The sequence below is a fragment of the Symsagittifera roscoffensis genome, chromosome 1 (assembly GCF_963678635.1).
Source record: "Symsagittifera roscoffensis chromosome 1, txSymRosc1.1, whole genome shotgun sequence".
NCBI classification, from domain to species: domain Eukaryota; kingdom Metazoa; phylum Xenacoelomorpha; order Acoela; family Convolutidae; genus Symsagittifera; species Symsagittifera roscoffensis.
The window spans coordinates 92,913,625-92,931,128 of record NC_087062.1 but is presented as its reverse complement, the minus strand read 5'-3'; the positions used below and the strand labels follow the sequence as shown (position 1 = coordinate 92,931,128).

Sequence of the window (17,504 nt, the reverse complement as noted above, 5' to 3'; positions counted from 1 at the left end):
CATACTTTACATCGTGCGAGCGAGCGGCCACTAAGCCGAGCAAAACTGAGTAGACGCCCATTGGGCCGGAGAGCAATTAATTCCATTAGAGATAACAGTCTTTAAAAAAACTGAGCAATTAAGATTAATAAATTTGAAATCTTCAACGCGAACTACGTGAAATTTTAAGAAAAAATTAATCACTTTTTGCCATTGAAGCTAGACAAAATGAAGTATCAAAGCCAATAAAACATAACCCGAAACAATTGAGGTCGAGTAAAGTTTTTGAGCAAAAAAAATAGCCAAAAAACAATAGAAAAAAACCTCAACAATTGAAAAAACCTCAACCAAAAAACAATTGAAAAAACCTCAACAATTGAAATAACCTCAACCAAAAAACAATTGAAAAAACATCAACAAAACCTCGAATATAAAAGAAAAAAATAGATGCCTTTAAAGCTCTTTGAATTTCTAAAACAATTTATAATCGGCACTTTTTCGATAAAAATGACCCAATCTGAGAAAACTGGGGATCAATAGGTAATTTCTTTATTCCGTTCATCGAATTTGAACAGGAAACCAAAAACTATATATACAATATCAGGGCTTTTAATTTTACAGTTTACAGGAGTAAATTACAATGAAAAGTATTATAAATGCTTACAGGGGTAAATAACGTGAGTAAATTACGATAAATTATTAAAAATGCTAACAGCAGAGAAAAAGTCCCCGACGTTGTAATCAAGCCAACGAAACACAAGCAGAGGCGTCCAGAAGATCCGCCTTCGAGTGAATGACCCGACGGTTGTACAAAGAGCCGCAAATGGCACTTACCCTACCTTTCCCAAGAGAAGAACGCAAAAAAAACAGACACACGAAACTCCGACACTCAATCATTCCCGAAAAAAAATCCATTTGATAAAAATTGAAGAAAAACAAGGCCCGGACGTTACTCGAACCCCAGACCTAGAGGTACAAAGACAATCGCCTTACCTCTAAACCAAATGGGAATGAATCTGGAAGTTAATCAGGTTCAAAGATAAAGGCAGCAAGAAAAGGTGCTTACGGAAAGACTATTCCCGATTACAAGACACATAATACTCTCGCAATTGTATAAAATAGAACTAGAAAGTGTTTGCTTGCGTGAAAAGGGTCTCATGGAAAAAGAGGTCTGCGGTTTCGAGAAAAAGCTATCTGAATCGGATCGGATGCCTCCCTACTCGAGGCTTTCAACCATTGATAACTCAGTTCATCTGGCTTGTGATATTGCTTTTCGCTCTTGTCTCCAGTACAAAAAAAATATGAGGGGAGCTTCAAAACTGCCTTAGAACAGCAGTTTCGCCCCGCTTTTTACCAGCGACTCACAATACTACGGCAAAATAGAATTTTTAAAGTGCTATAGGGGACAACGGAAAAACAATTTTCTCGACTTGAAAGAAAACTGATTTTTTGAAAACTTGCCTCTCAAAAAAACCTAGATTTGCTCTGATATAATAGTATATTGAGCACTGAATCCTGGTTACAAGAGCCTTTCTTTAATTCTGTTCACAAATTAAGGTTGTTGAAAACAACGGCGCGACTTAAGTTTTATGCACCTATTTAAAGTCTCTTCAAGTAGTAGGAGGAAAAGCTATGGATGGATCGATCAATGTACTCCTTAAGAAAACAGAGAAAACCTAGCTCACGCGATGAGATCTTCTACTTTTATACCGGAGTGCCCAAATTGGAACTGTCTATCTAGTAGTACTTGTGTAATAAACGTTTTACGCTTTCTTATATTCATCATAACTACCTACAATTCACACAGAGGCGAAATTGCACTTCGCATACACAAGCAAAAATATGACCGAAAACGCTACTGGGAGAAACTGAATGAGTAAAACTTTGAGTCTACAATTTTCTTAAGTGATTCATGCCATTTATGAGTCTACATAATTGCTAAAAAGACGCCAGTAAATTTGAAGAAAAAAAAACCAACTAACATGCCTCCATTTATTTAGCGGAGGCCTTTTATCTAGTATACGAAAAAGTTCATTAACACTTTTTTGACCCTGCCCAGGTACGAACCCTCTTACTTTGTTGGGGTCTCCTTCACTACCTCTCCGCTACATATCCACGATACCTTGAAGCTTAAGTGCTACTAGAGGCCCAGCTAAAGCTGGAACCGGCTTGATATTTTTTGGGTTGTTGTATTGATGCGGGATGAAGTAGTTTTAAAAATTTAAGCATTGGGCTTCACCCAAAAACTTGGTTGTTGCTCTATTAAATAATAAGTGAAAAAATTGTAATTTTGCAATTTTCCCAGAACATGTTTCTTGTTTAAACTTAAATGCTTAACTAAAATACACGGAGGCTTCCTGTTGCCTTGATTAAACCTTTGGTATCAGATTGAGTTGTTTTCGAGAAGTCAAAAGTTTAACAAAACGAACAAGGAATCAAAACATCTGAAGGCCATAACTTTTTTGTGCAAGAAAAATTGAACAAAAATGCTTATACAGACGAGCTTTGCTCAATCCTTTTTTTCTTCATTGAACCTAAAAATTCAGGTTTGAGATGGTAGCTTTCAAGACAAGTGTAGAAAAACCGCTAAAACAAACTTAGCATTGGCTGTACTTAATAGGTGGTTAATGATCAAAATGAACTCTTTCAAAATGAACACTAATATTTGCGACTTAGGTTGGAAAACAAAGGTAGTTCATACTATCACACATGCTTTGTTGTGTAATAACTGTCTAATAAAAACACGAACCTCTTTAAATGGGTTAAGGCTAAAATAAATTATGCAAAATATTTTATTGCATTCTCTTTTATGTGACATCCATTCTTCGTTAAATTTGACAATTGGTCAGTATTTTTACAGCAGAATGCAACAAGCTGTAGTTGGTGCCTTAACATCTCCTTCCATGTTGTCACCGGAAATATTCTTGTTTATCTCATCCACATCCGTATCTGCTCCTACGTCACCTTTGGACTCGTCGGCAACAACCGGAGGCGCTGTTTTATTTCCAGCCAGTGCCGACAAATTTGCAGCATCAGCCTCAGCATCGTGTAAACTCTTCGCTTGTGGTTTACTCTCCTCTTTCTGTTCCTTTCCTTCTGCGTCTTTCAGGCACTCTGTATTCGGTTTGACTTGCTTGGGATCCTCGGTGTCAAACGTCTTCCCCTCTTCGTGGGGCACCACTGAGTCTTTATTGGCCTGACTTTCGGAAACTTCTTCTTTTTCTACTACTGTATTGTCTACGATCTGCAACGGAGGATTCACAGTAACAGAATTGCGAGCGCCCTTTGATTTATGCTTCTTTAAACTCCCCATAGTCTCTCTCGAACCAGTAGTTCTTGCATCGGCGTCAGCATCTGATCTATCTCCTTTCAAAGAACCAGTCGCCGGCGGTTCGAGTCCCGACCTCTCCGCTTCATTTTCTTTCTTTTGATCACTGCCAGCAGTTCCAGCTTCTGTTTCAAACTGACTTCCACTCTTGTGGATTCGACTGTCCGAAAGCCGTTCGGTGTTTTCAGTCACCGATGAGTTCAGCGGTTCCCGCGAAGTCTCCGCAATAGGCGGTAACTCGTTAGGTGACGCAATGACGTCTTGCGACAGTTTCTGTTCATCTTCCGTCGTCGTATCCTTGTTCTCTTCTTCCATCTCCGAATTTCCTTCTGAATGATTTGGGGCGTCCGCATTGCTTTCATGTGAGGGCACGCCAACAAATGGCACGTTTTTGCCAGTTGACTTTTCTGAGTCTTTCCTCTCACTGTCTGGGTGTTCCTTTATGGCTGCGCCTTGATTTTGTTTCGATTCTGGTACTGTTTCGTGGTATTCAACAGAACCCTCTGAGCCTACTTTGACTCCTGATTCATCGAGACCAGTGAGTCGCGATTTGCTTGCGGGACCTTGAGCACTTTCATCTGCTGTTCTATCCATAGTCTCATTTGCCGGTGTACTGACTATGTTGATTGTGTTGTCTGCAGTTGCCATTGCCTCCCCATTCACTGCCTTTGTCTCTCCATTTTCCTGAGCATTCTCGTGTTCTAAGCCTAAAATTAATCAAAACACTTCGTAATACATTCACTCGTATTAAGTTATCTCGCAGATTATTCAGATTATTATAGGATTACCTCGTTGCGGTTCGGCTTTACTGCTTGACTCTCCATGACCGCTATCGTCTAAGCTCCCGCTGCCATCTTTGGGAGCAATAACCATTCTACTATCCATAACTCGAGCCGAATTAGCATTATCACTTGGAGCCTCCATACTTCGGCTATCCTCTTTTGGAGCGCCAATCATTGTGCTATCCATGACTTTCATAGAGTTAGGATTCTCACTAACCCCTGTGCTATTTTCATCGTCTCTGGGACCGACAAGGTTACTATGTACAACTTTTTCTGAATTCCTACTATTGTCACTGGCATCCAGGCTTCGACTGTAATCTTTGGGTCCAGCCACTAGAGTACTGTCCATGACACGAGCAGAATTAGCATTTTGACTGGCCGCGTCAATGCTTCGACTCCCATCATCCTTGGGAGCTCCTATCATCCTGCTGTCCATCACCCGAATAGAATTTTGATGTTCGCTCGCATCATTACTCTTGCTTTCGTCTTTCGGCAACCCGATCATATTACTATGCATGACTCTCTCTGAGTTTCCGTTATCGCTGTTATCTAAGCTACCGCTATTATCTTTCGGTGCCGCAATCTGAGTGCTGTTCATAATGCCCAGTGACTTGTCATTTTCTGCCAATTTAGCAGCACCGTCGGATGCTCCTGTTTTCTCTTCAGCAACTTCAGTCTGTTCCTGATTTTCATCATCAGGAACTTCCTGTGATATACTGACAACAATTGGATCATTTGATACTGCTTCTGAAACAAAAAAAGTCTTCTTGAAAAAATGGTTAAATTTTGAATTATACTGTTTCTATTAATTCTGTAGTTCAATCTTCGTTTGGAAGTTGAGATTATCAATGCATCTTTCAGTTGTAACCAGAAGTGGAAACAAGAAACCATATCAACTCATAAAAGAGTTATAACCAGAAGTAATATCAACTTCTTTGTCATATAAAACAGTTGTCGTATCATTGCCTCTCACCTCTGCTGGCGCCTCTTTCTTCCGAGTCACCCGGTTCAAAACTCCTAGAAGCCGAACTCTGCTCCGGGTCTTCTATCGGATCCACACTTTCCAATCGCTGCATAGCAACTTCTCCGGAACCATTACCCTTTGGTTTATCTGGCTCTGCTTCAATTCCACCTCTTTGCATATTGTCTAATCGTTCTGTCTCCTGGGGCGAAACACCCGCTGACATTGGGTTTCCTTCCGAATTGTAGTTCTCAATGATTTCGTCCATTCTCTCGTCATCTCTCGTCATTGTTTGTGTCTGTCCCAAATCTGCAGAGGGTGACCCATTTTCGATCTCGTTATTTAGCGGCTGACTGCCCTGTATGTTATAGTTCACTTGATTCGAAGTTGGCTCCGGAGATTTGCCAACAACTTCTGACTGTGACTGTGACTGCTTCGCCCTTGAGGCATCTTCGTCAAGAAACTTGAATGCAGAAGTGGTGGTTTTGTCATGCGAATTCTTCCTGTTCAATGTATTGGACAAATCTGCTCTGAATAAAAGGAAACTGCAATATATTCTATAAATTTTAAAACACATTTAGAAGGACCCAAGACAAGTATTGCCAAAGTATCGAAAAAGCACGAAAAAATTTATTCTATGAAGCTTGACGGTTTAACCATAGGATAAAGTCCACTTTTGATATACCACTCAACCCCTCTGACGTTTATTTTTGGTGTCTGACTTTATTCGGCAAAAAAAATTATAAACACGAAAACAAAACAAACGTTTTTTATGTTAGTTTTTTGAAAAGTTTTGAAAAATCAAAAAAATGACATGTCTCGGAAACCAAAAGATATTGAGCAATCACATTTGGAGGCAAAATTTCAAACGCTGAGAGTAATCAGACAGCGCCCGACTACAAGGTTGGAAAATTCAAACTTTGTTAAAAACTTTTATTTCCAATTTCTTCGAAAACTTTGAAAAAACCATAGAAAAACGTCATATCTTGGAAACTAATAGCAGTTGAGCAGTCACATTTGGAAACAAGACATGCAACCCCTGAGAGTACCCTGACAGCACTCAAGGACAGAGTTGAGAATTTCAAATTTTGTGAAATAAACACTGAGTTTAAACTGGAAAATCGAAAAATTTCCTAAGCATTGCAATATATGATATAGCTTAAACAAGAAGAAAAATTTTCGTTAAACATGCAAAAAATGATACGTTGAAATATCTTAAACATGGCGAGATAGTGAAGCCCGCTTTTAGATATATCATAGATTAGAGGAACCACATGTCCGGCAAGTGAAACAAGTATTCAGAAAAATTTTTCGGGAGGCAACTAATCCGACAAAGCTTGGGCTTAAACTCGTTGAGCCGAAAATGAGATATATACCAGAAAAACCAATAAATAATAAGAAAAACCAAGAAAAACCAATAAAAACCAACTGTACCAGAAAAAACCAATAAATAAAGCAATCATATTGTTTTGTCGCAAATAAAGCAATCATATGGCAATCATAAGTTGTAAGCTCAAGAAAAATCGTTATGATAGGGAACAAGACTTGAAGTGATCAAATCTTTTTCTTTTTTAAATAAATTCTTATTCAAAAAATGAAGGGGAGTTTCCAGCGAAAAGTATCAAAATTTTTTCATAATAGCTTGGTCAGTGGATTTTTGTATGAATTTTCTCTCCCAAAAAGGGTCGCATTTTTCGTCGGCTTCATGACCTACGCCTTCATGGCTTGGGTTTGTTAGCTTAAGCTTTTTTGCGGAAAAAAAGTATTTTGCTGTCTTATTCAAAAGATTGAAAACTAAGCTGCGACAAAAACTAAACTGCGACATTTATTCATTCAGTCCGCAAACTCCTCAAAAACATAACCGATTGAAATCAAAAAATTAAGTTCTTTCCAATTATAGCCCAGCCTCCAGTAAAAAAGCCAGAGACGCAATCATAAGACAGTACTCATTTCCATTACCTTCCCCACTCAACAAATTTCCTATTTCCATTGTATTTATTTTTATAACATGGCTTGATGCGTGATTTTTAATTTTCAGAGTCAACACAGAGGCGAAGGAGAGCTTCGCACCACTTCCGATACAACCGAGCATAACACGCCAAACTAGCAGACAGAAATTGAAAGGAAACCCGCTAAATCGGAAAAAAAAGTTTTGAAAATGTTGAGAAAAGCTGGATCTACCAAAATTTTTAAATCTTTGTCTTGAATTAAGTTCACAGATAATTGGAAAAGAGTCAATAAACGCAAGTGAACAGAAAAAAACTGAATTACTTTTTGAATAAATCTCAATTTTCGAATTTCAAAGAAAAAATGGATGGCCTTAAAACTTTGATAAAAATTAATCCAATTACAGAAAAATGGATTAAGGAGTATTTTTGTTTCGCTAGAAAACTCGATAATTAAGTTCCACTTTCAAAAAAAGAATTTGATCACGTTTTTCTTGACTTATAGACTTTCGCTGTTCCATAATGGAGTTTGCCTTCCTTTCAACGAAGGAGATGAATTGAACTTAAGAGAAATCGCAAGTCAAACCGCCTGCTCAAATTTTCCTGAAAAACGAAAAAAAAATCATCACGACCTATAAAAGAGTCTGACCTACGTTCATCGACTCTCAAACATGAGAAATGAGAAAACTTGTATTTGCATAGGAACCAAGATGTATAAAAGCCGAACATTTTTGAGCAGACACTTCATGAGCCAAAAAAAATGTTTTCATAAAAAAATATTATCTTTCGTATTATTAAATTACCACATCAAACATCAAAAACTCAAGCGATGGGCTCTTTTCCAGTTTTCCCCTTTCAAAATAACGAGTTTTATGATTTTTTACGTGTTATTACGGCTAAATACGTGATTTTACGTTGTAAAGTATGAAGAACAAATCTGTTCACAGTTGTCGATTTGTTCACCACGCCAAATTTCATTGCATTATGACAACGTTTAACAAGCTTTTCAAAATTGAATTTGAAAGGGGAAACTGGAAAACACCCAAGCGAAGCAATATATTGCCAGTAAGCCAAATAAGTATAAACCGAGAAAACTTACTGAGTGCAGCAGAGAAAAAAAATAACAATAAAAAAAACAATACCGAACCAGAGCTGGTAATTTTAACACCAAGATGAAAGACAGGTATTGACACAGAAGCGAAGCTCCGCTTCGCAAACACTAGCGAGAACACGACAAAAAGCAGTTCTAGAAAAGGCGATAATAATTTGAAATATAACAAACTGAAGGCATCTACACTAACTTGGCCTGTAACAAATCGCAAAGCATAAAGCCATATTATGTATAAATTATGAATTTCAAAAAATTGCGATATATTGAGTTGGAGTTTTCATTATTGTTATGTTGTTTGAAACAAATCAATTTTCTCGGTTCATTGATGAATTAAAAATGCATCAACTGCGTTAAGTTATTACTATTCGAATGTCAAGGCACATGCTATCAAAAAGCTGTAAATGTGCCACAAAAGTGGCACCAATATTTGTGACTTAGGTTCGAAAAAAAAAGAAGATTCTTGATTACAAACTAAGTTGGCGCTACTGTACAAAGAACGGGTATTTTAAATGCTCATGCTCAAAATATGTCTGTTGGTTGACGAAGGTACAGATTTGACAAACTGATTCAATGATTTTGTTGAACACGTTGTTTACAAAAAAAATTCGACAGAACTAAGTAAGTGCCCTAGAATAAGCTTATTGCGGGCACAATTATAGCATACGTAATTACTCGGTGAACGTTAGAAAAAAAACGAGGCAAAACTTCACAATTATTTAATTAAAAGCAATAGTTTTTTCAAGCAAAACAATGAAACTAACAAATAAAGAATGAAATATACCGCTGATATTCCGAAAAGCATAAAATTTCTAGCTTGAAAAAATCAGGTTCCGGGCGGATTCGAATTGGCTTTCCAGCAGATGTGCTGCCTCTACACCAGATGCATGCAACTTCTGCGAAATCTTGTGAAAGGGAAGTACAAATAAAGCCATGAACAAATTTCTTCACAATAGTTTATTTGTTCAGCATGCCAAAGTTCGGCTCTTCTACCCCTTCAAATTCAATTTTGAAAAGCTTATTTAACCTTGTCATAATGCAATGAAATTTGGCGTGGTGAACAAATCGACAACTGTGAACAGATTTGTTCTTCATACTTTACAGCATAACATCACGCATTTAGCCATAAATTCAAGTAAGACAAATGTAAAAAATACAAAACTTGATGTTATGGGGGGGGGGGGGACTGAAAAGAGCTTAGTTGTTCCAGTGTGTTCCAGTTTTTTCTTTTTATTTTTTTATTTTCCACACAAAATCATTTACCACAAAAAATCGACGGAATGGATTGAGTAATTTATCATATTGAAGCCCTTTCAGTCGTGATTCAAGAAAAAATGTTTAAAATTTTAATTTTTGCTCTCATTCCGAGCGAATAAAGCGAGCGAACAGGCTTATTTATGCTTAATTTAAGCCAATTAGAATAGCTTAAGTGTGCCTAAAATCAGTTTTACTCGACTAAAATTTATTTTAAGGCTCTTTTCCACTTTCCCTTCACAAGTGAAATTCAGCCTTGAAAAACAAATTTGACGTGGTCATAATGTAATGAAAAGTTGCATGGTGAAAAAATTAACAAGTTTGCATGGTGAGCACGTTTGTTCTTCGTGCCTTACTTCGTAACATCACTCGTTCAGCCTGAAAAACACGTTAGACAATTCAAAAAATAGAAAAAACTTGAAATGCGCGGGGAAAACGGAAAAGTTTTTTAATTTCATTTCGGAAACCAAAAATTTCAACAAAAAATGTAAACTTTGAAAAAAATAGTTTTTTTTGTTTTCTAGAAAACTTTTTTGTTTTCTAGTCATTTTTTTAAAGACCAAGAAAAGTACAAAACAAATATCATACCAAATTTGAAATGGTGTAAGGAAAGAAGTACTGTCTGAGAAAAATCTTGGAGTGATGATAGACCACAACCTAAAATTTGAGAAACAATTACTTTCGAAAATTGGAAAGACAAACTCCATACTCGGTGTTATCAAAAACAGCTTTATAAAATTTGACAAAAATACTTTCTAAAATCTTTCCAAACTGATGGTTAGACCTCAAGTAGAAGATGCCAATCAAGTTTGATACCCTTTCTCGAAGAAACGTATAGTTATGCTTGAAAACGTACAAAGACGGGTGACACGACTAGTATTTAAGCTCGAGGAAAATTACAAGGAACGCTCAAGAACTCCAAAAATCCCCACAATACGATACAGAAGAAAGAGGGGTCGAATCATCGAAATCTTTAAAATTTTGACGGGACGATATGACTACGACGCAACTGGAAAATTATTTGAGATAAGCAACCGAGAGACGAGAGGTATCAATATGCAACTTATTCCGAAGTCAAACCTTGAACTGAGAAGAAATTTTTTCAGGACGAGTGCGATAGATGACTGGAACACTCTGCCCGAGACAGTGATATCGCCCTTTTCGATGGACAGTTTGAAAACAAGACTAAATAAACATTCGCAAGAACACATGTACACAGGAAACAAAACAAAACAGCTGATCCATAAAAAACTATTTTTAATTTGCCTCTTTTACTATGACTGTCGAATATGCATCAGTTCTAGTTTTTCGTTCGGATCCTTTTATCACACCACGCAGAAAATAAACATGACTAATTTGAAAATTTTTAGTTAACTCCGCTCCCAATGGTACTTTTTTGGCTCTTTTCCACTTCCCCATCCTCGCATTTGAATTTCACTCATGAAAAACTAATATTAAGTCGCTATAATAGGCTCTTTTTCCTTTTCCCCCACTTGACATTTTTTGTAATTAAAATAACTGTCCAAATTGTCCGTTTGTCATTAAAATTGACATTCAGACTAATTAGGTCATGACAAACATATTTGGTCTTCATAATCAACCTTGTAAAACCACTCGTTGGACCATAAAATTGACGCTCGTGTGAGGTGGGTTGAATGGGAAAAAGAGCCCTATAATATAATGAGAATTTGCGTGGTGATCAAACTGACTATTGTGAACACATTTGTTCTCGACACATTACATCGTAATATCACGCATTCAGCCACAATAACATGTAAGACAACTGAGAGAATTGGAATGTGAGGGGGAATGGAAAAGGACCACTTTTTCCCTTCCACCCCAACTCCAACAGTTGAATTTCTATTTTTGAAAACACTTCAACGTTGTCATAATGAAAAGAGTTTTTGCATGGTGAACAAAATAGTGAATAGAAACAAGCCAAAAGCAGATCAAACTGATTTTTTAATTGGAATACCATGTAAAATTTGTATTAAAACTGATCACATGGCAAATTGCATGTGTTTGTTCACAGTTACATGCAGGGGGCGGATCTAGGATTTTCTCGAGGGGGGCAGTGGCGGACTTTCAAAAAAATTTAGAAAATTTTGTCGATTCTATTTTAGGTCGATCTTATTGATTTTCCGAGCTCTCCCAAAGCACTCAAAAGACCCTGTTTCGGCCAAATTTCCTGCGCCAAATTTTTGAAAAAACAGATAAAAAACGTTTTAGGGAACTTTTTGCAAAATTTGGCAAAAGAACGCGTTTTTTTGGCGCGCTCCCCCTCAAAATTAGGATATATTGACGCCAAAGACACCTTTAGAAAAATTTTAGGCTGAGTCTGCCAAAAATGGATTTCTTAAAAAGTACCAAAGGGGGACCCTTTGGGTCGGCAGGGGGTCGAACCCCTGAAGGGGGGCATCCGCCCCTGGTTTCATGTTTCAAATGACTAATGCCAAATTCAACAAAATGTCAAAAAGAGACTATGGAAAAGAATCCATCACGAGATGGAGTTATATTTTGAAAAGCCTATCGCTTTAAAATATGTGCTGATGCATAGTATATAACCTCTGAAACTGCAATTAAAGGTTTACCCTCACATTGGTGTCTTCTCTTGGTCGGAATCTGTCCCACTGCGTTCAGGCATAGTAGTTAATTGAATTTCTAAACCATAAGCTTAAAGTATTTTGATTTGGTGCAATTCAAAGGAAAAATTAATTGAACATAAGCAGTCGTAGACACGTGCTAATTTCAAAACACAGCCCTCTTGAAAAATTTTCATTTAAACTGATGCAATTATGACTTGATCCCATTATAGCCCCCAACCCAGGAACAGAAAAACAATAGCCCTAGTTTATGATTTATCTATTATAGGGGCTATACTTTATGGCAAGGAATGTGATATGATGGGAAAGATCCAAAATTAAAAACAAATTTAAAAATAACGGGTTTATCTTGGTAAATAGAACATTTATATGAACATTTCTCAAGAAAAACATCGAATAATCGCATCATTAAACCTTTTCATCAACGCATTAACGCGCCATCAATTTTCGGTTATTTACCGTATTCTTCCCAACATACATCCTTGGTGTAACCAGTAGTTATACAAGGTTGAATATCAAGAATAAATGGGCTGATAAATGAGGCGACCAATTTTCAAAACAAATCGGATTATGTGAACAAAAAATTATCTGGTAAAAATTAGCAGGCAAGAGGAGGGAGAAAATTTTTTCCATGAAAACCATTAATTTACGCCACACAACTGAAGCGAAAATTCCCACAACCAAAACTAAAATAGCAAGCCTAACTTTCAAATGGTCTATTTTAGCAAGCCTAACTTTCAAATGGTCTATTATTTGCGTATTCTATAATTCACTGGACGGAACTTAAATGGGAAATAATAATGTAAGGACCGCAATCTGGTAGGCTCGTCTAAAACTAGCCTAATTGTTGTGGTAAACTTATCAAACAGAAGCAGAAAAAAAAATAACATAGATCATTCTGTGGGCGAAAAAACAAGCTTCTATCATTAATGTGTAAGGCCAGTGCCGAAATATCCCCCCACACAAACACTAGATAGAGATAAGAACACCCAGTTGTCTGGTTAGATAACACCCGCGAGTGCCGTTAAAACCTATTATAAATCTTACTATGTGAAAACTGTGGAGAAACTCTGTATTCGGGTGTGTTTTACATTCGATGAATTCCCTTAGGTCCCAAGAAGCATAGCACCCAAAATTATAAATCAGTCGCGAGAAAAATCTTGTTAAAGAAAACATCAAACTGTCGCCTATATCACGCTCTTCTGTTACTACTTACATGGGCAAAATCACAGAAGCGGTCGAGATGCAGATATCGAAGGATCTTCCGGATGCTTTTGGTCTTATTCTAGACGGCTGGACGTTTTCCGGTACCCATTTTTATAGACTTTTTGCGAACTATGAAACTGACCAGGGAAAACCACCCCTACTCGCATTTGCACCACTTCTTGATGAGACATGTTTCAATGCCGCAAATATCAAATACTTCATCGGTGCGACTCTCCAAGTTTATGACAAAACCTGGGACCAAGTTAAGTTTCTGGTTATGGACAATGAAGCAACTAATCAAAAGTTGGCCAGGTGAACTCCGACAGAAAACTGATCTTCGCCCTGTTTTGCGGAATGTCACTAGATGGTCATCTACATTTGCCATGCTCAAAAGATACAAAGAAATCAACGAATTCATCAACAAAAGTGATCCCCAACTGGCCGAAATTATACCTACAGCGCTTGAAGACCTCATGATCGACAAGGTATCCGAAAACATGGTGGATTTGGAATCCGTTACCAAGAAATTACAAGATGACTCGCTTACTCTTTCTGATTCACGTGCCCTTTTGAATGGGCTTCTGAGCAAGTATCCCATGATGCGCAGTCACATCGCTGAAAACTCACAGATTGTGCTTTCTGGGGAGTTTGAGATGGCCGTCGTGAGAGCGAATGATGGTGCTCACACGGAAGCCGATCAAACGCTACTGCGGAACTTGGATCTTATAAAAAAAAAGACAATGTGAGTGAAGATGGAGCATCTACGTCTACGAGTTTTGCGGACTCACTTTTGGGAGCAAAACGTCAAAAATTATCTAAGGGTCCTACTTGTTATCTGGAATGGATCAAGCCTACTTCTAACATCGTGTAAAGACTGAACAGCCGAGCAAAATTAGTTTTTGGGACATCTCGTCATCGCTTGTCTCCTGGGAGCCTAGAAGAAAATCTTTTTCTCTATGTTAACAAACGTTTTTGGGACGTTTCTGTTGTGGATAAAATAATTACGCGTGGTTGATTGTTTTAATTCACAGTGTTACCCAAAAAAAAAATTTTCTCGAAGCATCCGGCAATTAATTGCAATAATTGATTGGCAGGGTAGAACCAATACAATATATTGGGTAACGGGTACACAATAGTATTGCAATATTTTATTACGCATCCCTGAAGGTCACTGCCAAAATATCCCCATACACACACACACTAGATAGAGCTAAGAACACCCAGTTCTCTGGTTAGATAACACCCGCGAGCGCCGTTAAAACCTATTATAAATCTTACCATGTGAAAACTGTGGAGAAACTCTGTATTCGGGTGCGTTTTACATTTGATGAATTCCCTTAGGTCCCAAGAATCATAGCACCCAAAATAATAAATAATCATAATAATAATAAAAAAGCATTTAGGAATATAATCCAAGGGTTCGCATAAAACCCAGTCAAATACATTCGCATAATTCACGAAAAAATCTTCTTGAATTCTGATTGGTTGAAAATTGAGCCAACTAATTTATGGATTGATTGTTTACTGTTCAAGCAGTATAAACTCAAGCTGCAGAATAGTGACCGCTGCAGCCGTGCCAAATCGGGTAATTTAGTTTTTCGACCAATTGAAAAGATTTGAGACTTATGCGACTGTTTTTTTTATTTTGGGACCTATGCGACTGATTTTTCATTTTGCTACCTATAAATAAGCATCCTAATTAGAACATAAAAAAATTTGCATCTTTTAAAGATCATGTTCGGAACATTCGGTGCCACTTGCAGAAAAAACCGGCTATCCTTATTATCATTGGTGTTTCATAGACAGTGTGAATTTGATCCAATTCAGATGTTCAACCTTAAAACGCCATCGTCGGACAAATTGGGCTCATTTATATACAACCGCATGCGTTAAAACAGTAAAATGAACAAACGTTAGCGCACAATTTTAGTTCATCTCCAAGTTTAAAAATCTAACTAATTTTTTTGAGAATGATCAAAATGATTAAGCAAAGTAGAAATACATAGCCAACTAACTCAAGCAAAATTAGTTTTTGCAACTTTTCAGCGCTAATATGGGAACCAAAAACTTCAAGGGTCAAAAACTTTCTGCAAAAAATCTGCTGAAAATTCAATTTTTTTAAAGAAATTTTTTTTTTCATTTTTTCGTCATTTTTCTTCAATTAGCCTATTTTGATAAGAATGCCGAAAACGCTTCAGTTCTATTTTTTGAAAATAGAGCCCATGAATTTAAAGATTGATTTTTTTTTTCAAGCAGTATAAAATCAAGCTGCATAATAGTGACCGCCGAAACCGCGCCAACGTGTTGTGAGCTTGCCAACAGAGGGTAGTACTCTATACGAAATTTTGAGCCGGTTATCGCCGCGAAGGGCTAATAACAAATGCACAATACGGTTTTCGATCTGGACGTTCACTGAACCTACAACTCCTGAAAGTAATTGATGACTTCACCAGGGCAATGGACAAACATGAAAATGTCGACGTGATATACTTGGACTTTAAGAAAGCCTTCGATTCGGTACCACACAAAAGACTAATCGGAGTTCTTAGACAGTATGGAGTAACTGGAAGAACCTTGTACTGGATAACAGACTTTCTTTCGGGACGACAACAGAGAGTGGTAATTAACGACTCAAGATCCTCATGGCAGCCAGTAAAAAGTGGGATACCCCAGGGTTCAGTACTTGGCCCAGTACTGTTTTTGATATACATCAACACAATGCCGGACAAAAAAGCGTCAAAAATATATCTGTTTGCTGACGATGCGAAATCATACCGTCAAATTGAGAACAAATTGGATGTAACACGCATACATGAAGATTTACAATCACTAGAAACTTGGTCAGGCCAAAGTCTTTTGTCATTTAATATCGACAAATGTGTTCACATGACAATAGGAACCAGGAAATTGGATATGGAGAGGATTTTAAAAAAATCAATGGCAAAAACATTAAAGAAGTGCACTTTGAAAAAGACCTGGGTATCTGGCTTGACAACAAACTGACATTCGAAACACACATCACTAAAAAAGCCAATAAGACAAACGGCATGATAGCAGTAATTAAGAAAAGCTTCACTAAAGTCACGAACAAAAATTTTTAAACATCTACAAACGCTTAATAAGGCCACACCTTGAATTTGCGAACTTAATCTGGCACCCAAGGCTGATCAACTATCAAAAGATCTTTGAAACGTACAAAGAAGTGTGACATTCGATCAGAATGGACCAAAATGCAGACGCAGCAATTTCGAGTTTTTAGCAGCAAAACTTCCGAATTGGCGGTTTTGAAGGAATAAGAGCGTTATTCGAACGATTGGACAAATTGTGAAGGCTGAAGGATTCGGAAATTCCTAAATTTAAAAAATTCGAATTGATGACGTAACAATTCTAAGAAACGTCAAAAACGGCCATTTTGGAGAAAAAACTGAAATAAACACAACAACATTAGTTGCGACAGCGATAACGACAAAAACTGTGATTGGAAAACAACAACAAATTGCAGAGTTAGCAGAGACCGTTCCGAGTTGCAACTATTGTGTCGCTACAATAGTTGCAAGGCCGTTGCGAACAACGGTGAAGGGTGGAAGACAGCCTTACGGAAGGAAGATAAGGGTCTTATTTCCCCGGTTTCAAGAATTCGGAGCGGTCTCGGGACTGGAACTTATATCATTTTATACAAACTTTAAGCTTCCCTATTATGTACTGAATTGAATTTAATTAACATCTGAAGTCATTTTGCTAGGATGAGAAGCTAGGAGTTGGGGGAAAGGGTTGATCCACCTTCGATGGAGATGATGACTTTTATCTACTGAGCAAAAACAATATCAATTCAATAAATAGTGGTAGCCTTGATTTTAGGAGTGGCCTCGTGGTCTGGGGATACTGAGACCCAGCCATGAGCTCACTATTTCTGCATGTAATCTAGTTAATTTGAGTGTTTTGACTGAAGCCGAAAGCAGTAACGTTTTTTTCGAACCGATGTTAGAAAGACCACCAAAAGAACTGGCTTGGTAGAAACGGTGGAAAGCATGTAGAGCTCTGTTTAGACGTTAGCCAGTCGTCTTAGAACCTATTTTTATTTTCCGTCGATATGTATCTTCCGGGCGAATGTTACATATATATTTTTATGGCGCTCCTGGGTGTTATTCTTTTTTAACATCATGACCGGTAGAACCGGTAACGAGCACTCCCGCCGAGCGGATGCTCACATTAACGCCCTTAAAAGGCCAAAACCCGCGGGCAGAAGGCTAGGATTAACGTGAATAGCTTTTTAACCTAGTTAAGACCAAAAATTCACGAACCAGGAAGGGTGGGGGGATTCGCGACCCGTGACCAAA

General features: G+C 37.6%; 2 protein-coding genes across 2 annotated transcripts in view; one reads left to right on the top strand and one right to left on the bottom strand.

The window, feature by feature from the left end:
- LOC134840744 (transmembrane protein 129-like) overlaps window positions 1-17,504 on the top strand; it is a 422,427-nt gene that overhangs the window by 149,102 nt on the left and 255,821 nt on the right. The window lies entirely within an intron of this gene.
- Window positions 2,784-5,627, bottom strand: LOC134840761 (serine-aspartate repeat-containing protein F-like). The gene is made up of 3 exons (XM_063856792.1): window positions 5,063-5,627; window positions 4,096-4,836; window positions 2,784-4,014 (listed from the first exon to the last, which is right to left on the bottom strand). Exons 1-3 carry the CDS (start codon window positions 5,625-5,627, stop codon window positions 2,834-2,836), a joined length of 2,487 nt encoding a protein of 828 aa, XP_063712862.1. The 3' UTR covers window positions 2,784-2,833.